Raw genomic sequence first — 24,531 nt, forward strand, 5'->3', positions numbered from 1 at the left:
AATAATATTAATACAAAAAATATTAAAATGTTGATGCAGATTCCCAAATTCTCAGTCTTTCTATAGATAGATCAAAACCTCAAGCTTCTTTGTGTAATCAACATTACTTCAACTTATAGTGATAATCGTTCCAAATACATAGTCATCCAGTCCACTAGCCTGTATGGCTAGTCAAATTAAGGTGACATTTGAACACTTGACACAAATAGCAAAAACATACAACCACTTCAAATAGCTGAGTAACTGTACTCATCTTCTGTAGGTGACTGGCAGAGGGTGGTTAAGATGACGAAGGTGCCATACAACACAGTGACTATGGCTGTGAAGTTCACAAGGAACGCCTCTGACCCGTATTTGTCAAGCCCAGAATTCTCAAGGAATGTCAGCTTCTCAAGGTACCCCAAGGCTGCTGTGGCAATAGCTAAGATGTACACAAAGATACCAAAGAGCACGTGCCATGGAAGCGACTCACTTCTGATAGTTGGTGTTCCTCCAGGGAAGAAGAAGACAACGAAGCCATAAACCCACTGCACATTGTGGAAAATAGCATCACAGCATATCATGAACCATAACAAGTTCCCCAAGTGTTCACTTTCAAAGAAAGCAGCTTGAAATTAAAGAAAGTGTTTGAAGCAATAGAAAGAAAAGCATATGGATTCAAATGAGTAATTACCTGAATACCATAGAGAACGATAACACCAATCCCGAGCCAAGAGTGTAAACTATATAAATTGGCAATATTGCTTTCATTGTGAAACTTGAAGGCTGTGTATATCCCAATGATGCCGAGTATGAGAGCAATAGCATGCAATACGAGATGTATGAGTTTCTTCTCAGGCTTCTTTAGTGGGAGGCTTTTGTAACTTACAATGGCTGCACTTAGGAAGAGATGGCGAATGTCAAAGGAAGTGATGTTTCAGTTCAATCAAGCAAGTTATAGCTAGCAAAAATCGGTTACCTTCTCCTCCAATTATTATGAACCCAATGAACATAAGAACAGGATGAAGCTGGAGCCACAACAGAAAACAAAATATGAGAATCACAAAAGATCATAGATATATGTGTTTGGCTTCATCAAAAAGATTATTCCTCATTCATGCTAGTTCATTACATCCAATAAACCTCGATGACGGTTGTTATTGTCACTAGACAGAGGATTAACCATAAATTGAAATGGAAAAACCAAGGCTACACTAGACAGATATACTTGCATATCAGAAAATCACAGAGAGACAACTCAGGCAAGAAAGTAAGCTCAAGGTAAAAGTTAGTCAAAGGCTATTAAATTAGGAACTTGGCTTATAATGGAGGCATTTGCCACTTCTTCCTTAGTACTTAACCCTTCCAAACAATAACAAACAATAGCAATATATATCACTGCAAGAAGCATTTCAACTTCCATATCAGTATATCACCCCAAAATCTAGTGGATTATGCATCATCAGGCCCAATGAATTAATCCATCATCCACAACAACTAAGCATTGAGATAAACAAGAATCCAACTACCTCCACTCCAGTATTATCACATCACATAAATTACAAATACCAACAATAAATCAGTAGCACTACACAAAATCTTAGAAGAACACTAAAAATCAACTTTTACCCGCACCCCACTGGAGAAAATGACTGCCAAATTGATAATAATACTATCTAGCATATGTGGGCATACAGCTAATAGACAAGTCAAACACAAACCACAAACAAGTTTTCCTAAAGATAGTAGAAAAGGGAGGAAGTGAATGAGGGGATTTACATTAAAAATAAGGTTCTTGTTGGAAGAGTCCCATGCCAAACCTCCCCTGAAGCTAATACACCAAATCAACACCAAAATCGCGCCAACCACAGCCAAAAAATGCACAGCAAAAGAAGTGTGCAAAGCCTTCAATGCTAACGCCATCTCTCACTCACTATTTCAGTAAAGTCTCAACGAAATTAGCAAAAAGTCTCGATCTTTATGGTAATACTAATCCCTTAGCTGGCGAGTTCTTGATTTATGTCATCTCATCATGATCGTTCAGAGCCGTCGGATGAAGATGTAGACACGCGTAAAAGGCGGTGATAGGTCTATATCTGTACACGTGTTTCAGGCGCCATTGGTTTTCGTGTTCAAACGTGCGCCCCTCTCTCTTTGGTAGCTGAAGAATGTGGATTCAATTTTGGTTGGTGACAAATTCTTAATTATGGACTATTAATTTATGTCGCGTGGATTATATAAAAAGTATACTAGTAGTAATAGTTTGTGGAATTAATTATATTCGGATAATTTAGTTCTGACTTTCCGCCTGTATAGCAAAGGGGCACCAACTTTTTTATATATTAAGTTCAACAATTACATAAAATTAAGTCTAATGTGCTGTTTTTATTTACCTTTCAAAGTTAATTGAAAATCGAAATGAATGCATACCCCCCTTATTCATATAATAGTATAGGATTCTTATGATCTACTTACTTTACCTTTTTTCTCTCCCGATGCTACATAGCCCCAGAATAAATAAAAGTATATGGAAAAATTAAATATTGACAACAACACCTTTATTATATGAGTGGTTCCCTCTTTATGTATAATTAGTACATAGTATATTCAAAATGATAGGTAATTGATAATTTATGAGTTGCTCCGTATGGAGTTATGGACACGAAACAATATTTTAAGTCATTTCTTGATGTTCTGTCATTTGTGCTATAGCACTAGCATATTTTTCTTTCAAGTATGATTTGATAGTTTAATACTCACAAATTCGTTACATTAAGGTTTGTAGCCTACAAATAAAGATAGAGGTAGTATTTTTATTCATCTTTTAAAGTCAAGAGAAAAGCGAAATGTGTACATAACAAAATGGAGTAATATACTAGGATTCTTATGAGTTGCTTTCCCTTTTTCCTTCCAATGCTACATACCCAAAATAAATACTACTACTATATGGTAAAATTAAATATTGAAAGCAACAACTTTATTATATATGTGGTTCCCAAAAACTTTAGATCTTTGTGTATTAATATTAATAATATATATTCTGAATGATAGGTAATTGATAATTTATATGTAAAGACGAATTGTATTGATATTTGAGTTACTCCATACGGACACGAAACAATTTTTAAGTCATTTTGTTAAAATATCGAAGAAAATTCGTAGTATTAAATAGCTTATCCATGACGTCACCTCTTATATATCGGCCCCATTTATCGGGCCGTCATGGGCCCAACTTATCCATCCACAGCCCGATTTCGAAGCTTGTGCCCATCAAGCCATTAATTTGTTATTTAATTTTAGGGAGAATTACAGATAGTGGCAAAAGGATAAAATGAAGACCATTAATAGTTAACGAACAAGTTAAGTTGTTATTTACTTTTTTCTTTCATTTTATTAAAAATAGAGTAAGGAACAATTAAAAAAATAATGCGAAAGAGTAGAGTGTGGCAGCACATGTATTCACTCGGAAGGGATTACCTCATACATTTGCATACTACATTTTATAAGTACACTATTAAATAGTTGACAAGTGAATCCTATTTAATGCTTAAAAAAATTGTTTTTAAAAATTATTTCCTTCACTTTCTTGCTAACATATTTAATCAAAATAATTTTATTAACTCTTGTTATTAAAATAATATTATAGGTCAAATTTTATTTTTTAAAATAATTTATATAAAAGAGTATACGTTTACGTATTCTAAAAAATATAAAAATGTCAAAATTTCCCTTTTTATTTTTTATTTTATTTTATTATAATGATTTACTTTTTAAAAAGATTTATATAAAAAGAACGTCTCTCTTATATAAAATAAATTAAAGCTCGACCAAATTTTATGTTTTATATAGCTATTATCTTAATATAAATAATACAAATATATATTCTATAAAAATAATTGTAAAATTTTATTAAGTTAAAAAAGTTGACATAATTAGTTGACTATATTTTTAAAAATCCAGTCCCATTATACTAGAATTAATCAATTATGTCAAACTTTTTTTAATTAATTAAAATTTTACAATTATTTTTATGAAGTACTATATTTTGTATATTATTTAGTATTTCGACAATAGCTATATAAAATAGTATAAAATTTGGTCAAATTCTAGTTAATTATATTTTTATATAAAATGGACATCTTTTACAGATATTAAAAATTATATAATCTCAATAAAATTAGAAAATAAATAATAATAAATAATTTTTTATATTTTTTGAAATACATAAAAATTTAATCTTTTTATATAAATATTGTGAAGTAAATACAGTTTGACTTATTAAATATTTTTAACAACAGTTAAGTAACTTCTTTGATTAAATATAATAAGCAAAAGTGCATGAAATAATAAAGATTAAATATGATAGTAAGAAAGTGAAGGAAATAAATTTTAGTAATAACTTTTTTACCATAAAATGGGATACACTTGTCAAATATTTAGTAGTGTATTATAAAATGTAGTATGCAAATGTATGAGGTGATCCCTTCTAGTATTCACGTGTGAGTCCAATGTCACACCCCAACTCCTTTAACATAAACTTTTACAATTATAAAATACTACTGAAAAATATTAGTGGTTTATACAGTCACAATTCAGTGTACATGAGCCTTACCTTTAATTTTGCATCACAGATATCAAACGTATTCTTTAACCAATACATGTAACTAGGAGTAATAAATATCAAACATATTCATATCCATATGCATATGTCCAGTTTATTATCCTATGACAAAGCCTGGTATCTGTCCAAGATTTCCAATATGCTAATATGATTTGACCCGAATGTCCCACTGTGATTGACCCGAAGGTCCCAATATCATTTGACTCGTAGGTCCCAGTATCATTCACCCGAAGATCTCAATATGTCCATTGTGATTTTAGATCCAAGGTAAGATCGTCACAGATCCTCTTTAATCCAATGATTCGAATGATTCCAATACTATACATCAAACATATTCATTGCACCAATTACATATCCATATATTCCATCAATTAACTCCAATACTATGATAAACATATCCATTGCATAAATCACATATCCACATCATATTACACCATCAATATTAACACGTAACCATTTAAAGCAATTTGTGCGTCCTATGGTAGAGGGAGCTTGTAAGCCATGGTCCTGATTGTGTTCAAGATCTGATAAGGACCAAAATCTTACAAGGGCTCGGGCTGTAAATTAGAACAAAACAAGTGTTCAACTCCATCAATGACTGAATATACGGAACTTATCTTAATGTCATCTTGGCCAACCTTCTCCTGCAACATGCCGATTTTCGCCAACTGTTCTGGACATCCATCAATACAGAAGCACCTATCAATTGAAATTACTCCAAATAAGAGATTTTCACCTCCACGACCATTGCAGTTCTTGTCAACTATGATCCATGTATCAGCAAACTTTGTAGCTGAATATGCAATCCCCTTCCATGCAGTTCCAGGAGCTTGCCAAGGTCTTGAAGCAAAGGTGTCTACAGATGTATCAATAATTGATAAAACCTTGGTGAAGGAAGGATTCTGCAATGGATTCCTCTAGAGCTTCATTCAGCCACTTACCATGCTCAATATCTGGTTCTGCTTCTACCATAGACACTTTTGTGTTATCTCCATGGAAGAATCTAAATCTTCATCCACTGTCTCTCTAGGCCGCACATCACTCTCATAAAATCCAGGTAATACACCGGTCAATGTGAACTCTTGGAGCTTTGAAGGGGCGTATGCATTGGCTAGGGTAGTTGGTTTAAACATCCGGACCGGTGTCCGCAAATCATCTACTAAGCCAGACAAGAACAAACGTTGTGCTTGATCTTCTTCTGTTCCAGCCCTAGGATATAACTCGGCAAAAGCGTTAATATAAGTTCTGTTAGAAATGGGCCACTCACCCCCTTAAAAGGCATTATAAGGAGAGAGGGTTACCACTCATTTATAGAAGAGTCTGGACACCATTTTGTCGACACGAAGGGGTTTTAAAAAGTTTGAAGAGTTGATACCTGTTTGAGATTCATTAGATTGGCAAGTGAATACTCTTCTTCTACTTCTGTGATCCACAGCTGGATTCCACGTCCACCGTTCCGCAGTTTTCCCCTGATTCAGCAAGCTAATACGTTGAAGTAACTGAACCATTTTTTTCAAATCGAGCCTCCGATTGTTGTCGCTTGCCCCGTACTTCTGGTCTAGATCGTGGAATTCAATTCCTGCCTCCCCTCCCATTCAAATGGTTGTATCTTCTCCGCCGTCACCAAGGATTAGAGACTCTTGATCCAATTTATAGAGATTGAAAATCTCAAAGAAAACTCACGCTAAAAACAAAGAATACTCATTCTATGAACACAAAACTCAAACATGACTCAAGGATAAACTAAGCTCTCACCGGACAGGTTTCATTCAAATTCAGCTCAGATAGCATACAAAGAGTGACGACATTGATATTTATTCTAACTAATTTGTGGATAACTGTCTTCACAGCTCATCTAATTCGTAGTCAGTTATAACTTCCCTTAACTAATTCCTTATTTTATTTATCTTCTTAGGCTCTGATTTGTTGCTTTATTCTTCCTTCTTTCTTCCTTAGAGGGCACTGGTAGCCAGCTGTTGATATGCTAACAGAATTTAGTTCATTCTTTAAATTCTTTTGATACTACATTTACAGAACATCTGTCGTACTTATACTCCTGCTCTCATAATGAAAGAAAATATTGTGATCCCAATTCCTAACACTGATAGCAAGTATACTCAAGTCATCATCTAGCTGCAACATCACCAGAATCAACATTACAGTCAACAAACCCTTTAGTTTTTTATAAAATCTACAGAGACCATACTTGATGCTATGGGTTTCTTTGCGTTGGTTGGTAATCATTATCCCTCCAAATGAGCTTACTTTGCCCAGCACTTCCATATGTCGAGAAAGATAGTGTCTGCAGTTAATCAAACTAATTAAGATGCAAAAGAAAATAATCCAAACTAGTACAAAGGATTTCATTAGTATACCCGTCTTGCTTTCTTATCAGCTGGAGTTGACGAAGGACCTGAAGCAGAAGCCTTCTTAGTCTTCAATGAGTTTACTCCTTGTGAAAATCTCTTCAGTCTCTTCTCTTGAACTATTTTGTGTTGGGTACCACCCCCTTCATACTTGTAGAATTCAAGAATTGAGGGACTTCTTCTTTTAGTAACTTTGGATATGTTCCCAGAGGAACCCAGATATGGAGAGGGTAAGTCATATGAAACAGATTGCTTATGCATTCTACTCTTTTCCCTTACTCTGTTAAGGAATTCAATAGTCCAGGGCGATCCTTGAGGCTGAGTGGAGTGAAGAGCATTTGAGAATGGTGTGCTATCAAAACTTCCCTTTTCTTGAAAATACTTGTAGGGATTTTGTGAATTTCTTTCTATCATATCCTTTTCCAGCTCTTTTTGTTTCATAGAAGTATTGTTTCTGTTAATGATATTATTTGGTCTGATTTCATCCCTCAAGGTATGTCTCCTATTATTTTTGGAAAGCCAAGCACCAGAGCCAGACTGCAACTCAGTAGGATTAGTAAATTTGGGAAGATTGATTGCGCTGGAAGGCCGTTTTTTCATTCCAGAGTTTCTTGCAGAATATTCATTCTCATTGTCATGCAGAGTAGGTGAAAAGCTACTGGTGGTTGCAATAAAGAAATCTTTTCCAAATGCTGCACTATCCTCTAAATTGATAACTTCACCAGTAGAATCACCCTGCCGAATCCCATTTAGCTTCACACTTCGTCTGCTCAAGTCATTGTTTATTGTGGTGGTTGATCTCCAACTTGGAGAGCAATCTATTTCAATTGGAGGCACCCAGGCATTCTCACTCTCATCGGATATTTTAAGACCTTTTGGCAACGGAAAGTCATAAAGGCTTGACTTATCAACAGACTCCATCATGCCAGCAGCAGAAGACCTCATCACATCAAGATCAATATCCTGACTATGAAACAGTGATTCATCATTGTAAGATAAACTGAACTCCTCCGCTTTAGATATCTCAGCCCTTCTTGACAGCCAGGAATCACCCGATACTGATACTTTAGGGAGATCAAGTTCAAAATCAGGAAGTGATTTTCCTAGATCCACAGCAAACATGTCATTTAAAGGCTGTTCAGCATTTAGGTTGTGTGTGTATTTAGGTTTCTTCCTCTCAGATGCACTTTTAACTCGAGCATTTCCTGAGTCTGGATGTGATAGTGAGGAGGAACAATCAGTCATTCCTGATTTAGAATCTTCCCGCTCTCCGTATTTGCTTGCTACACTGAGCAAAGCTATGCTTTCATCAGGAATATGATATTTCTGAAGAGCGCCCATTTTGGACCCATTTGACAGTTCGAAAAGGTTCCCAAGTCGAATATCTGAGGACAATATCGCATGAGCTGAGAGAGGATTAATAGAAGGAAAAGCAGTAAGAAAAGATTCTGCCAGGCTTTCTGAGTCGGGCATTTTCGGATAGAGACCCATTCTCAACTTTGCCGCAGCATTGATGCAGGACAATAAAATTTCTTCAGTCATCTTATGTGAATACGAGCAAAAGAGCTGTATATCAATTCCTAAGCTTGCAGCTGCTGCATAGAGTTCGTCTGATGATTCCATAATGCTTCCAAGAAAACTGCTTTCTCCTTCAAATATCTGCAATGATTTAAATGAAGCACCCAGTCATGGACATACTAAAGCACTGAGAGTCTTGGTGAAGGTTTGGCCAGACCTAATCAGGAAACAGTGCAGTAAGGCAAATGCTGATTCCAGAACGCTGCATTTTTACCTTCTGTTCCAACAATCATATAATATTTCATCCTAAAACATTTTAAGTCCAAAATCATAGCAATGATGGATTTAAGACGGTAATGACAAATGCTTTTTTGGGGTTTGTCAAACAGAGTAAGCAAACTTCAAATGATTATAATAAGATGAATGAGCAACATTCTTTACTGATGATGAATGTAGAATAATGAAGTTGATCTGTTGATGTTTATAATTTTTCGCATGTGTATTTTATCAATATGACTGAGTTTGAACTCCATAAAGCATGCTATAAGAAAGTGATTCCCGCCTAATACATGATATTCACCTTTTACACCACATACTCACCGCCAAAGGAGGTATATAAATGACTGAAGAATCAGAATAAAAAAAAGAAAAGGCACCAACAAATATCTTTAATAATCTTAAAACTTTCAGTTGTAATTACCAGGATGCAGCAACCGAAAGCAAAACTCAAGGATGTCAAAATACTCGCTGCAACACTTTCAATGCATAAGGGTAAGCTTGAAAAGGCCTCGTCTGGCGCTGAAGCTTTCTTTCCAATATTTTTGCAGTCATACCACGTGAGACAAACTCCAGAACTTACAATTACGTCAACTGGAAGACCTATATCGCGTTCTACAACTTGTGCTCCTTCTTGTTCAATTTCAAGAATCCTCTGGTATGTGGTTCTCCTGGAAATTACCATTTCTTCATTGAAATTTCTGGTGTTCACTATTATAACTGCGTTGGGGCCAAAAGGCATGCAAGAAAGACTTTGGTTTGATTCTGAACCCACTGACATGGATCGAACAGGTATCATATTGCTGACTTCAGCATCATTTACAGCTTCCATGGGTTCATTTCCATAGGTTTTCTTGACAGGTACAGCATTTAATAGCTCTTCCAACTTCAGTTTGCACCCCTCCGGAGCTGATGCCAAACCCAAGCCTCTTTCCTGGTATGGTGTTCCAAAAAAAACAACAGTAAAACAACAAAAAGAACAAAGTCTTTATAGTGAGTGAATTATTTAACGATCAAATGATGACCACTGAAATCATGATAGTAATGCCAAACACCCACTAAAATAATGTTATTTGAAACAAAACATCAGTAGAAAATCTCATTCATTCAAATCATTGCAAATTTGTAACATGAGTTGTACTTCAGCTATTTGAATAGTTCAAACTTACAGATGCACAAAATGAAAACCTTGAAAAGGCTGTGCAATTAGGACAAAACCAACTATATGACATAATATAATTAAATTTCATAAAAAAATTTAAAACTCAACAAGATGATGGATTTTATCACTAGATTTTAAGAATTCACCAAGTGAGTCAGTAAATAAGTTCCTGGGATTTTTTCCAATCCCAAATAATCAATTATAGTCATATATTATTAGACAAACTTACCTCATGTTCCTCTACATTCAAGCTCTGATGTACAAAAGTGGTAGAACTAGCAGCGGCAGACTCACCACTAAACATACACCCTTGACTCAAAGTTTTGGTAACTGGCTTATCTGCAGGTATATTTTCTTTTCCTAGAACATAGTTACGGGGGTTGAGGAAAAATTCAAGATCACTTGTCATTGATTCACCAAACAATTGAACCTTCTCAACACCAATTTTCAAAAAGATATTATCTTTTTTTCTTTTTCCATCGCCTCGATTCTTCAAGCTACTTAACTCTACTTTACCAGAGGAATGAGGTATAGAGACATCAGAACAAGATAAGTCTAAAACTTTTGTGTCCTTTTCTGGGTTTGGTTTACTAGAATGGCCTTCTGATAGAATAAAATTCAAGATCACTATTCCACTATCATTTGAGCACATATCAATGTCAATACTGTAAGTGTCTATCTCCCACAACAATTTCCAACATGAAGAATATTTCTCTGATTCACAACCGCTTTCTCCAAGAAAATCCCAATCTAGATATAGATCATCAGATGCCGATGAACACTGCCAATCAGACTGGGCCAATAAATTCTCAATCAGTGTTCGTAGTGAACTAGAATTTTCATGATCTGAAATAATAGGCACCGGCAGAGATTTAAAAGTGCCATCCAGAAGAGTAAGCTCATGGCAAACAACCAATTGGCTAAAACTTGTAAAGTTCATGGCTTCTCCAAACATGTGTTCACATGTTTCACATTCAATCTCCTTTGCTGAATCTGAAAGCACCTCACAGAAACTATACAGATCCAAATCAATAAACATAAACTCATCAAATGGAGTTGGCTCCACTGACCAAATTGAAAAGCCACAGAGCATTGGGTACTGCTGGTTATGTGACAGTTCAATAATTCTTATGCAGTCCACTTCTGATGACAAATTTGTTCCTTCAAGGCAATTTAGTTTTTCAGAATGATGGAACATATAGTTTATCAAGTCAGACTCCATAGAACCCAAAAGCTCTTTGTTATTATCTTCTTGCATCGCCTGCCTCTTTTCAATATTTTCAAAACCCAAAACTTCTTCTATCATAAGTATTCTTCCAATAACACCCAGGCTTTCCATATCCACTTCAAATTCAGGAAATTTAATGTTATAAGAATGATGTTTTCCATGAACAGAATCAGCATCTTCCAGCATATCAGCCTTTTGCTCTGTTAAGTTTTCTATACTTATGTCATCAACTATATAAAGTAACTGTTGAATCTCAGCCAGGTCATGCAGTACAAACTCAGAATTTAGCAGGTCCTGCAAATTTCAGTTTAGAGCTTAACAAATATATTCTTCATAGAAAACATAAATTGGAACATACTAGGAACCGGCTATTTAAAACATAACAGGAAATGATTTTATCTTCTACCGATGCATGTTAAACAGTCAGAAGATTGATCTAGACTGCATAGCACTATCTAACAATACAAATTGTATGAACAAAGAAAATCAAACTAGAAGGATAACAGTGATACTTCAAAGACCATGACAATCATTGAAGACTAGATGAATCTATGCATGTCACTATCTTTATTATCTATGGTATCATTTCAGTAGGCCCTTCCAAGACAAACATAATGATTTGAGAAGATAATCTTTAATTACCGCCAAGAGCTTGTCAAGTAGCATAACATGTTTAATCAAGTTGAGCAAAGTCTGGAAGCTAAAAAAGAAAGACGCATTCATTCTTAATTCTTAAAAACTTATGTGGGTAATATTATAAAGATGGCAAGATAAGCTAAGGCACTAACCTCTGTATATTCAGCATCTGGAACCTCAGAGAAAATATCCATGTGCTCGATTTGGGAATGGGCAGAACTTTCCTGCCAATACAGGAAGAATAATAGAGAGATCTCACTGAGGTTTAATATCAATGATGCACAGAACGGATACAGCAGACACAGAACTAACAGGTTTAAACCCTGACAAGCAATACACACGCACACATACTCATGCATGCAAGCATCCACTTAATAAAACATTTCTGGAGATATAGGAAACAATTGCAATCGGAAAGGCATTTTTCAGGTTGTCAATACGCCTGTTGATTTGATTTTCGAACGTTCATTCTGCTGATAAAGCTTGTATATATTCACAAAGAAAAACAAGAAGACATGCTCAAGAAATGAAATTTTTTGAACTATCAGGTTTAAACCCTGACAAGCAATACACACGCACACATACTCATGCATGCAAGCATCCACTTAATAAAATATTTCTGGAGATATAGGAAACAATTGCAATCGGAAAGGCATTTTTCAGGTTGTCAATACGCCTGTTGATTTGATTTTCGAATGTTCATTCTGCTGATAAAGCTTGTATATATTCACAAAGAAAAACGAGAAGACATGCGCAAGAAATGAAATTTTTTGGGCATAGATGTTTGCGCCAACACATCATGGTTCAGAACATTTTTTATATATTCCACATGTTTAAGGACAGTAAAGCTTGACCATAGGTAACATCATCAAACATGTGTTGCAGCCATGGCACTGCTATGTCCTGTGTCGATATATAATATGGGACCAACGGTACAAAGTGATTCAGAATCAAATGCATTGCTCATAAATGAATAACAGAAAGTTAATGAATATCTTCAGATACAGAAAGAAGCCTTACAGATGGAAGCAAGGCCATATCCATCTCTGGAATTTCAAATCGCACAATAGGTTCCTCTCTGCCTTTATTACCAAGAATTGATCCATCATTGTCCTGAATTACAACGAGGTAAAACCAAATTAGTATCACAATATACAACCTGTCTAGTTATTTCTCACCATGATTAATATTTATTCTCCTCTGGAGTTAGTTAGAACAAGTTTTGACAGTAATTTTTTTTTTCGGATTTACACTTTTATAGAGATGATTACTCAAAGGAGAAAGGAAAAATATGTTTATATATATGTATATATATATATATGAACTGAATCACAGTCAAATTCTTAAGGGACAGAATATAGCAATGTCCACATCTAAGTATGGGCCATACGAATGAAGATGACCAACTCATCTAAGGGGAATATCTGATAACATTGCAGAGAAATATAAATGTGGTGAGTCTCAGGCTGAACAGAAGAAGAGAATCACACAAATGATAGAAACTAAGGGTGAAGGCAAACAATTTTAAGAGAGTCAAACTGGTGTTGCAGCCAGAGATTGGACAGATACACTTGGAATGAAATTTAATAATCAAAAGAGCCAATTGTCTAGAGAACATGACTCCAGGTCGTAACAATCACTACCGACAAATGATAGAAACGAACAGAAGAAGAGAATCACACAAATGATAGAAACGAACAGAAGAAGAGAATCACACAAATGATAGAAACGAAGGGTGAAGGCAAGCAATTTTAAGAGAGTCAAACTGGTGTTGCAGCCAGTGATTGGACAGATACACTTGGAACGAAATTTAATAATCAAAAAAGCCAATTTTCTAGTGAACATGACTCCAGGTCGTAACAATCACTACCGACAATAAAACGGGAAAAATGTTTTCATAATTCATTTCCCTTGTTCGATGGTGATTATATGATAAACAGTTCAGTCAATATAAGTTTCACATCAAATTACTGTAAAAAAATTGTTGAAGAAGTGTATAATTTCACCAGAACTAAAGCTGGACTCGCAACAACATAAGATTTAAAACAAATAGCTCGCGTAAATCTACAGAGAGAGGTAAACTTCGTCAATCACTTCTAGCTTGGCATTGCACCTCAAATCACCATCGTTTTCACATATAGCTAAGCATAAGCATAAACGATCACACAAAAAACTAAATACAGGAAGAGCAAAACTAACGTCAGCTATCAAAAGATATAATTAACCTCATATCTTTCAGTGTTGCTATCAATTTGAGGTTGCTGAATATCTGCATCGCAGATGAAGTGAGGGACAACGTCAGCCAAGAATATTAAGAGAGCGTCGTCGATCGGCAGCTTATCGATTTCGCGAGATACTCCAAAAAAGGGGATTTCATCGAAAGAGTGTGCAGAATTTGCAGAAAACGAGGAACATTTTGGAGGAGTAAGATGCGGAAGAGGCAGGTGGTAGAAGTCTGGGGTTTCGACCGGATCAGTGACGGCCATCACAGCTGCGGCGAGGAAGCGAGTGCGCATCGTGTGAGTAATGAATAAGGGAGCTGAAATATTCGACAGTTTTAACGCTAGAATTAAGTGTTTTGGCGGTAATATGGGAAATGAAATGTTATTCGCGGATTCTGTCCAGTCAGCATACCCTACGGTTATGTACAGTGCAACTTTTGGGAATAAAATCGTTTTATATTTCTGTATCGGATTCCTAAGTCAATGAGTGCAACTTTGGGCTAAGAATATGTATTTATGGATTTTGCTCGGATTGCTTTAATTTAGTGACACGATATAATACAATCAGATGACGATCAATTTGTTAGACAAAATAATACTTACCAGCAAACGAACAAAAAATAAGAATAAACACGTATTTATAAGCAATAGTGGAAACCGGACGTGTTCTTAAAACAATGAGAAAAAAGAAATTGTGATCCACTATTGGTGAACGGACGGAGTACAATACATATTTTTCTTTGAAACATTCAATGGATACAATTTTCATATGTTCAAATAGTTTAGTGAGTTTGGAAATCAACCTCATTCACAACTTGCTTCAGTTTCTGCTGCTAGATTTGACACATGTGAAAATAGCATAAAGAGATGAAATGATTGATCAAGAAAACAATCAGATACAGATATAAAGTGAATAGCATACAACATAAATGGATACTAGAATGACAAGTTCAAAACACAAGCATAAATATTACAGTACAGACAATAATTATAAGTTCCTCATGAACTGAATAGAATAGAATCATAAACAGTACTATCAAACAATACATATCACAGAACCTCTCCTGCCAATCGAGCAGAAGAGAGACGTTATCAAACCGACAGCTCTGTTTTAGAGACCAAAATACCATCAGTGTCCACATACATCCACTCTCCATCACAGATTCTGGTCCCAGCAATGTTTACAGGAACGTGCTTTTCTCCGACCCCTTTCTTATTAGCTTTCATAGGGTGTGAGGCCAGAGCTCTCACCCCGATGTCACAACCATTAATTTCATCTACATCCCTTATGCAACCATTGACTATTATACCAGCCCATCCATTATTCTGAGCTTGTACAACTGGGTTACCACCCAGTATCGCGCATCTCAAACTACCACCTCCATCAACAACAAGAACCCTTCCATTGCCCTTCTCCTCAAGAAACTCTCGTACCAAAACATTATCTTCAAACACTTTGAGGGTAACAACTGGGCCGGAGAAGACTTGCCTCCTACCATAAATCTGGAAAACTGGATGGAGTGCCCGGAGCTCACCACTCACTATAAGCTGTGGGTTTGTATCACACACTTCAGCTGTTGTGACCAAGGCCATCCTAGATTAGTAACCTTCAGAAAAGGACACACCACTGTAAATGATTATACAATTGTCTACCAACATTGATTCGAAGCGAAGAGCACAAGTAATCCATTCAGTAAAGCCAAAATAAGTAGTTGAGATACTCATTAAAACAGCAAATTAAATCATTCCATATCATGAATAGATCTTCAAAAAATGTAGAAAACAAAGTATATTGTTTCGTGTTAGTTCATACTGTAATGTTAGCAAATACGCGACTCAATCTTGCTATCACAACAAGATCGATTCCGGAACAAGAAGAACAAACACTCGATATGAAAATGAATAAAGCTAAGATCAACTCTCGGAGAATTAATGGAAATCTTGTATTCAATTTCTTGTGGAAGATTACAAACTGATGGATGAAAAATCTTTCTCTCACACTCGCTTGCACAGCTCGGTTATTCACTCTATATAACACTAATCTAACAACCAAAACAAATCCAACGGCTGTCATTTAAGCTAACTAACTAATCGCATCCGACGGCTCACGTTTGTCTATGCATCAGTTAATAACAACGGCCAACACCGAACTCGACTAAGTTCGGCTAATACCGAACTCGACTAAGTTCGGCCAAAACCGAGCACCAGCAAGCTCGGCTAATCACCGAGCACGATTAAGCTCGGCTGATCACCGAGCACGATTAAGCTCGGCTAACACCGAGCTGCAATCAATCACCTAACAGTATGTCAGTCCCTGCCGCGCACGATTAAGCTCGGCTAACACCGAGCTTGACTGATTGTGCAGTTTTGCCCCAATCCTCATAACAAATCTCCACCTTGGGACACAACTGGACAATCCACAGGGCATATCCATCTTCCACAATCACTCCAGCTGAATCAGATTCACCAAATCCATGCAATACTTCAACTTAAGTCCGGGTAACACCTTTGTCAGCATATCAGCAGCATTGTGCTCAGTAGCTACTTTCTCAATCTTTACTGAGCCCTTTTCAACTTCATCCCTCACAAAATGAAGCTTAACATCCACATGCTTGCTCCTCTCATGGAATGTCTGATGTTTTGATAGACATATGGCACTATTTGAATCACATAATACAGTCACAGCTTCTTGATCGACTCCAAAATCCGAGCAGATTCCTTTCAGCCACATGCTCTCCTTTACAGCCTCAGCCATGGAAATATATTCTGCCTCAGTTGTTGAGAGTGCCACCACAGATTGCAAACTCGATTTCCAACTTACAGCAGCTCCATACATGCAGAAAACATAGCCGGATTGGGACTTCCTTGTGTCAATGCTAGTTGCAAAATCAGAATCACAATATCCCAATAGAGGCTGTGTATCAAAATTCTTACTTCCATCAAACAGTATGCCATAATCCCGAGTGCCACTGAGATACCTTAATATCCATTTTAAAGCTTGCCAATGCTGTATACCCGGATCAGCCATGTACCTGCTCACAACACTTATTGCCTGGCTGATATCTGGCCTTGTACACACCATGGTGTACATGATACTCCCCACTATGTTTGCATATGGGACCTTATCCATTTCTCTTCTCTGTTCATCATCTTTAGGGCTTTGATTGCTGCTGAGCTTGAACTGTGAACTCAGGGGCATGCTCACTGGTTTGCTATGATCCATCTGGAATTTCTTGATCACACTACTGATATAATCCCTTTGAGTCAGCCATATCTGCTTGTGATCTCTATCTCTGATAATTTCCATCCCAAGAATCTTCTTGGCATCACCAAGATCTTTCATATCGAATTCAGATTTCAGATCAGCCTTCACTAACTCCACCTCTTCCTTATGCTCTGCAGAGATCAGCATATCATCTACATATAACAGTAGATATGCTACAGCAACTCCACCTCTTCTCTTGATGAACACACAGTGATCATACAAAGATTTTTCAAACCCAATCTTCTGCATGAACACATTGAACCTCAGGTACCACTGCCTTGAGCTTTGTTTTAGACCATAGAGACTTCTCTTTAGCAAACACACTTTCTTTTCATCTCCTGGCTTCACAAAACCAGGTGGTTGCTCCATGTATATTTTTTCTTCAAGTTCACCATGGAGAAAAGCAGTTTTAACATCAAGTTGTTGCAATTCCCAATCTCTTTGAGCAACTATAGCAAGTAATAGCCTGATGGAGCTGTGTTTGACAACAGGTGAGAAAATTTCATTGTAATCCACACCCTCCCTCTGTGTGAACCCCTTAGCCACCAACCTTGCTTTGAACCTGATATGGTTGTTGTTGAAGGCCTCAACCTTCTTTTTGTAAATCCATTTGCACCCTACTGTTTTCTGATCAGTAGGCCTCAGTACCAAGATCCATGTGTGGTTTTTATACAAGCTATCAATCTCCTCTTGCATAGCTAATAACCACTGATCCTTTTCAGGGCTTCTGATTGCTTCTTTATAAGATGAAGGTTCATGGTAATCCATCTGTTCAGCCACTGCCAGTGCATAGTGCATCATGTCATAATCATTAAATCTAGAAGGGAGCTTAATATTCCTCTTTGCTCTGTTTCTAGCAATCACTCTCTCTGGTGTTCTGATTTCAGCTTGCATTTCAGAAGCTCCACCACCACTGTCATCAGATGTAGCATTTAGATCAGTCTGAGTTACATCTGTAGTTACTCTCTGGTTCTCCACCTCAAAATGAACTTTCTGATTATCCTTGTTGAGGAAAGGCATTTCAGATTCTTTGAAGATCACATCTCTGCTAACCACCACTTTCTTGTTTCCTTCCTCACAGCACCACAGCCTGTACCCACTGACTCCCATCTGATACCCAATCATTACACACCTGAGAGCTCTAGGTTCCAATTTACCTTGCTTTATGTGAGCATAAGCTCTACACCCAAATGGCCTCAGTTTTGAATAATCCCCATAAGATCCATACCATTTGCTGTCTGGGGTCTGATTTTCAATGGCAGCTGAAGGACATTTATTGATCAAAACAACAGCAGTAGAGGCTGCTTCACCCCAAAATGGTTTAGACATTCCAGACGCTATTAACATGCACCTCACCCTTTCAAGAATGGTTCTATTGATCCTCTCAGCAACCCCATTTTGTTGTGGGTTGTGAGGGACTGTTCTGTGCCTCTTTATCCCCTTATCTTTACAGAATCGATCAAATTCATGGGACAGGAACTCAAGCCCGTTGTCAGTCCTAAGACACCTCAATGGCTTTCCTTTCTCCAACTCAACACCTACACACCATTCTTGAAACCTCTGGAATGTTTCTGACTTGTCTTTCATTATTACTATCCAAACCTTCCTTGAAAAATCATCAACAAAGGATAAGAAATACCTGCCTCCTCCAAGGCTATTCACTGGTGCAGGTCCCCATATGTCACTGTGAACATATTGGAGAGGCTCTTTCGATGTGTGCTTGCCCACTCCATATGGCAGTTTTTTGCTCTTACCAAGTATGCACTCCTCACAAGATTCAATGTGTCTTTGTACATCAGACTCAGACATCTGAATTATGCCTTGTTTCACCAATTGCATCATCCCAGCAATTCCTACATGCCCGAGCCTTGTATGCCAATTGATGGTTTGTTGAGTTGAATTTGCAGAACCATCAATAGGCTCAGCTTGTAGATAATAGAGTACATTACTTCTGATAGCTCTCATAATCGTCTGGCCATCCTTTGTAACAAGCATTTCTCCACCATAAAGGGTCAATCTATAACCTATCTTCTCAAGAAGTCCCAATGAGATCAAATTTCTCTTGATGGATGAGATGTACCTTACATCAGTAAGCTTTCGCAGTGATCCATCTTCCATCCTCAAGCATATGTTCTCAACACCCCTTACATCACACACATGATCATCTCCTAGCAACACCGAGCCTTCAGATTCCTTTAAATCTTGGAACCAGTCAAGGTTGGAGGACATATGGAAACTGCAACCTGAATCCATGATCCACAGCCTTGATAATGGACTATCCTCCACCACATTGAGAGCTCTTGCCTCTTCAATTTCCTCAGTGATAGCTGCTGTACCATCTGCTTTGTGATTTTCAGCTTGTCTTTTCTTCCAAGCAAAGCAATTTTGCTTGATGTGTCCTGGTTTCTTACACCAAAAACAACTTCTTGACTCCTTCTGATCACCTTCCTTCGCACCCCGTGGTCTCCATTTATCAGATGAGGGTTTCTTGAATTTGAATTGTTTCTTTGATGCAGTCTTCACATTAAGGCTTTCAGCAGCTTGATCGATTTGCTTGCTGACAAATTTCTGCATTCCCTTCAGCTTTAATGCAGAATATACCTCCTCTAAAGTCACCTTCGAATCCCTTCCAAGAAGTATTGAGTCTTTGAATTGCTCAAAACTCTGAGGCAGAGCATTCAATAACATCAAAGCTTTATCCTCATCTTTCATGGCATCATCCACACTCTCAAGATCGTCTATGCACTTGCGAAAATCTTCTAATTGATCTGCTAAGTTCTTGGAGTCAGAAAACTTGAAATTGAATAACCTTTGTTTGAGATGCAATCTATTTGAGATCGACTTCTCCATATAGATTTTCTCTAACTTCTCCCAAACTCCTGCGGCATCATCTTCCTTTTGAACCTCCCTCAAGACTCTATCGCTGAGGCACAAGACAATCGAGCTATACGCCTTGTATTCCAGTTCTTGAGATTTCGCCGCATCCATTCCTTGAATCTCCTTCTCATCCGCCTTGGATTTGACATAATCCCAGACTCCTTGCTGCATAAGAACAGCTTTCATTTTCAATCTCCACAGGCCGAAATCATTTTCGCCGGTGAACCGCTCAACGTCGAACTTCGTGGTAGACATTGTTGAATGCGTCGTCCTTCTTCGTTTTCCCACAGACGGCGCCAATTTGTAATGTTAGCAAATACGCGACTCAATCTTGCTATCACAACAAGATCGATTCCGGAACAAGAAGAACAAACACTCGATATGAAAATGAATAAAGCTAAGATCAACTCTCGGAGAATTAATGGAAATCTTGTATTCAATTTCTTGTGGAAGATTACAAACTGATGGATGAAAAATCTTTCTCTCACACTCGCTTGCACAGCTCGGTTATTCACTCTATATAACACTAATCTAACAACCAAAACAAATCCAACGGCTGTCATTTAAGCTAACTAACTAATCGCATCCGACGGCTCACGTTTGTCTATGCATCAGTTAATAACAACGGCCAACACCGAACTCGACTAAGTTCGGCTAATACCGAACTCGACTAAGTTCGGCCAAAACCGAGCACCAGCAAGCTCGGCTAATCACCGAGCACGATTAAGCTCGGCTGATCACCGAGCACGATTAAGCTCGGCTAACACCGAGCTGCAATCAATCACCTAACAGTATGTCAGTCCCTGCCGCGCACGATTAAGCTCGGCTAACACCGAGCTTGACTGATTGTGCAGTTTTGCCCCAATCCTCATAACACATACATACGACTGGACTACTTTTTGCACTAATATAGAGCAACCTGCAATTCTGAAAAATAAGTAACCTATTTTCCCGGCTTGAAGTATCAATATGTAGTGATATTATGTTACGATCCTCATATATCTTAGGATTCCCCAAATATTTAGTTATCTTTTTATTCCCCATATCTTTTGATTTATAGTATATTTTCATATCTTGTTTTCTTGTTCCCTAAGCTAGTATTCTAGTATTATAAATAGGGCTAGGTTGTTATCTTTTTATTGATTGAATGAAGAAATAATATTCCCACATTACTTGTGCAATACTCCTTATCAAACCTTGAAGACTGCCGACGGAGGAAGTTCTCCGCGCTAGCCACGAATTAAGCCGCCGACCCCAACGTTCGGGGCGCCGGATTGGTGTGTTGCGAGTGTAATCGCAGGATTTCTTTGTTAAGAGAATTGTGCTCTTAACAACTGGTGCTTTCATTGAGAGCTCAACCATGGCCGATCAGCCCCGACGCTTCACGGCGAGTGGCTACCTCGGTGACGGATGGCAGCGGATACGACGAGACGACCCGGAGTCAAGCAGCGCGCTGCGCAATGGATCGGGGGCGCTCGTACCTACTTTGTCAGCGCTCGACAAAATTATGGCAAGATTTGATCAATTGGAATTTAAATTGGATGCGAGGGATAGAAGGGTTGATAGGTTGAAGGCCACACGCCTTCCCAAACCGGATCAACCCTATTTTTCGGACGACGGGGACGTCGATGGGTATCGTTCCCAGGGAAATGTCTGGCCGACCGACGAGGACGGCCCCCCAGTTTTCAATCACGGCAGGCGTGTCCGTTGTGGGGATGTCCGCCGGCGTAGGGGCACGGGTCGTGATTTAAACAGGCGAGAGGCAGGGCTCGCACAGCCTGGCTCTGGCACGATTCCATATCGCGCGCACACTGCTTCGTGGCCTCGCACGAGCTGGGATAGACCAGCAGCTCGCGTCACAACGGAGTTTGATAGGGGTTTTCGGGGGTACCGACAGCCTACATCGTGGGACCCCCCCATCAACCGCCCCTCCGGTTGGGATCCTCCCGGTAACCGACCAATACCGAGCTTCCAGCCCTACGACCCACCACGGTCATGGCAGCCCTCTTGTGGGGAACCACCGCCTCACCGTGCATCGCAAGGATACTCGGATTATGATCAGCCACCACAGTGTCTGCCTAGTCGTTGGGATACACCCAGGCGACAAACCGATCACTTCCGGCAGCAGCGCAGCCCACGCCCGAGCACACAACCTTGGCGCCCTGAAATCATGGGGTTTGAAGAAAAGATGGTGGATGAAGAATTTTGCTATGAAATCGAATTGATTCCCGGCTGCCATTCTTCAAGCCTGGATCAAGAATCAGTTGCTCATCAGGAAAAAAATGATTCCTCGAACTGGATGGGTAGTTTTCTTGAAGAGGCTGATGATTCAAAATCATCTCTAGTAGATGATAATAATCATGATAAGGCTACTTTTGATGATGATGAGTTCACAAAGATGGAATGCCATTCTGTGAAGATGAGTGATGATTCGGACTTGCTTTGGGATGTGGTGGGAGTGACTGATTCATCTTCATCATGTGTTGATAATTGTTCACAGCATAAGTGTTTGGACTCTGATGATGATTATGAAGATGATAGAGTAGATGGTGATGAGAGGCGTTCCTACAACCTCACTGCTGCAGAGTTCCAGCTGGTAAGAGTCCTTGTGCAGCGATTCATGGAGGACAAGCAGTTTGGGGGGCGTAGGAATGATGCCGGCGTCAGGAGCCGGTGCATGATCCGGAGCCTCCTCCAAGTCCCAGCCATCGAGGATGATTTTGTGAAGACGAAGGCGAGAGAGGAAAGGGACGGCGTAGAAATGTTGGTGGGAGTCATAAGTGAAATGATGGTGATCATGTTCCTAATCGCATTTGATCCAGGAGGTGACGTTTCAATGCTTTTGCTATCGTCGACTGTGCCCGTGGTTCCATGGTTCCCACCTTGAGGACAAGGTGGATTTTAACCGTGGGGGAGTTGTTACGATCCTCATATATCTTAGGATTCCCCAAATATTTAGTTATCTTTTTATTCCCCATATCTTTTGATTCATAGTATATTTTCATATCTTGTTTTCTTGTTCCCTAAGCTAGTATTCTAGTATTATAAATATGGCTAGGTTGTTATCTTTTTATTGATTGAATGAAGAAATAATATTCCCACATTACTTGTGCAATACTCCTTATCAAACCTTGAAGACTGCCGACGGAGGAAGTTCTCCGCGCCAGCCACGAATTGAGCCGCCGACCCCAACGTTCGGGGCGCCGGATTGGTGTGTTGCGAGTGTAATCGCAGGATTTCTTTGTTAAGAGAATTGTGCTCTTAACATATTATCATGTGGAAAACCAAATTCAAAGGTACAATCAATCAAGCCGAACATATGATTTATGTCAAGAGTGTCAAAGGTGCATTCTCAGACTACATACAGACCCAGTATATAATGAATAACTAGGGAAAAGCAAACAAAATACATCTAGATATGACACTATAAGCATGAAATGTTTTCAATTAACTTGATGGAATTGAAATCCATAAAACACATCCTCGTGTCTATCTCACCAAACTCTAGAGCCCAAAATTGTCTTCTGCATGGATCTGAATTTGCTTGTATATATCTAGCAAATAGATGAATTATAGTAACTAACAAATGAATCAATTAGATAACAGACATGGATCTACTATCACATTTCAGCTATCATTTCTGCCTTTAGATTAAGACAAAATTTTTTTATATTAACACATATATAGACAGAAAATCATCGACGAAATGAAGCTAATCGAGCTCGCACATCGTCAGTTGCATAACGGAATCCTCAATCAACAACCATATCTATTTAGATCACAAGTCAAATTACAGAAACTATGAGATAACTAAACAAACAGATATACGCAATAACAGTGAAGCAGATAAATTGTTGAAATCAAATAGTCAGTTCAAGCAAAGCATTCAGAGCAATATTTTAGATCGGAGAGTATTACGATGAAGTCAGTTGGAGCTAATGAGCAACTGCTTGAAGTCAAACAATGAATCGAGCTAACTCTTTTGTGAAATTCAAACTTCTCTGTCGAACTTGATTGGTTCTGTAGCTCTAGCTTGTTGTGATTGGATCAAATAGACGGAGTGGTTTGGCAGAAGGGATTGGACTTGGATATTTCTTGGGTCATAAAAGTAAAGGTCCGATAAAGTGACAACCCATGTTATCAAATGCTAAAAATTGTACTTATATATGTTTGGAAATTCAGTTTATTTACCTTTCACTCCCTCTATCCCAGCCTAGCCTAGCCTAATTGAGACGAATCTAGTTTAGCACAAAAATTTAGATAGTGATATTTATTTGATTAAATTATTAATAGTAAAATAAGAATGCAAATAAAGTAGAAAGATAATAAAATAGAAAAGAGAAAGAAAAAATAAAGTATGAGAGAAAATAACTTAAGAGAT

At 38.1% G+C, this 24,531-nt stretch overlaps 3 protein-coding genes across 4 annotated transcripts; all 3 read right to left on the reverse strand.

The window, feature by feature from the left end:
- Window positions 1-88: 88 nt before the first annotated feature.
- Window positions 89-2,099, reverse strand: LOC121779452 (transmembrane ascorbate ferrireductase 1-like). Its single transcript, XM_042176778.1, has 4 exons — window positions 1,759-2,099; window positions 959-1,007; window positions 674-873; window positions 89-527 (listed from the first exon to the last, which is right to left on the reverse strand). Exons 1-4 carry the CDS (start codon window positions 1,900-1,902, stop codon window positions 228-230), a joined length of 693 nt encoding a protein of 230 aa, XP_042032712.1. The 5' UTR covers window positions 1,903-2,099; the 3' UTR covers window positions 89-227.
- Window positions 2,100-6,576: 4,477 nt separating this feature from the next.
- On the reverse strand, window positions 6,577-14,317 carry LOC121778818 (protein SHORTAGE IN CHIASMATA 1-like). The gene is made up of 7 exons (XM_042176223.1): window positions 14,012-14,317; window positions 12,807-12,899; window positions 11,939-12,010; window positions 10,152-11,444; window positions 9,185-9,694; window positions 6,976-8,625; window positions 6,577-6,902 (listed from the first exon to the last, which is right to left on the reverse strand). Exons 1-7 carry the CDS (start codon window positions 14,300-14,302, stop codon window positions 6,813-6,815), a joined length of 3,999 nt encoding a protein of 1,332 aa, XP_042032157.1. The 5' UTR covers window positions 14,303-14,317; the 3' UTR covers window positions 6,577-6,812.
- A 546-nt stretch (window positions 14,318-14,863) lies between these two features.
- On the reverse strand, window positions 14,864-24,269 carry LOC121779967 (putative 4-hydroxy-4-methyl-2-oxoglutarate aldolase 2). 2 transcript variants are annotated; one of them, XM_042177458.1, is made up of 2 exons: window positions 24,069-24,269; window positions 14,864-15,615 (listed from the first exon to the last, which is right to left on the reverse strand). In XM_042177458.1, the coding sequence occupies exon 2, from the start codon at window positions 15,599-15,601 to the stop codon at window positions 15,101-15,103; it is 501 nt and encodes a 166-aa protein (XP_042033392.1). In that variant the 5' UTR covers window positions 15,602-15,615; window positions 24,069-24,269; the 3' UTR covers window positions 14,864-15,100. The 2 variants fall into 2 exon arrangements, with proteins under 2 accessions (XP_042033392.1, XP_042033393.1); XM_042177459.1 differs by having other exon boundaries at window positions 14,864-15,635.
- Between the last annotated feature and the right edge of the window lie 262 nt (window positions 24,270-24,531).

This window comes from Salvia splendens, chromosome 19 (assembly GCF_004379255.2).
Source record: "Salvia splendens isolate huo1 chromosome 19, SspV2, whole genome shotgun sequence".
Taxonomy (NCBI): Eukaryota; Viridiplantae; Streptophyta; class Magnoliopsida; order Lamiales; family Lamiaceae; genus Salvia; species Salvia splendens.

What these genes read in the sequence shown, in the direction of transcription:
- LOC121779452 (XM_042176778.1), bottom strand. Translation starts at nt 1,902, where the DNA reads ATGGCGTTAGCATTGAAGGCTTTGCACACTTCTTTTGCTGTGCATTTT. An exon ending in ACAAGAACCTTATTTTTAAT is followed by an intron (nt 1,008 to 1,758) that starts GTAAATCCCCTC and finishes TTGTGGCTCCAG; the next exon opens with CTTCATCCTGTTCTTATGTT. An exon ending in TCGTTCTCTATGGTATTCAG is followed by an intron (nt 528 to 673) that starts GTAATTACTCAT and finishes CACAATGTGCAG; the next exon opens with TGGGTTTATGGCTTCGTTGT.
- LOC121778818 (XM_042176223.1), bottom strand. Translation starts at nt 14,302, where the DNA reads ATGCGCACTCGCTTCCTCGCCGCAGCTGTGATGGCCGTCACTGATCCG. An exon ending in TGAATGTAGAGGAACATGAG is followed by an intron (nt 9,695 to 10,151) that starts GTAAGTTTGTCT and finishes ACACCATACCAG; the next exon opens with GAAAGAGGCTTGGGTTTGGC. An exon ending in CTTTCGGTTGCTGCATCCTG is followed by an intron (nt 8,626 to 9,184) that starts GTAATTACAACT and finishes AAATCATTGCAG; the next exon opens with ATATTTGAAGGAGAAAGCAG.
- LOC121779967 (XM_042177458.1), bottom strand. Translation starts at nt 15,601, where the DNA reads ATGGCCTTGGTCACAACAGCTGAAGTGTGTGATACAAACCCACAGCTT.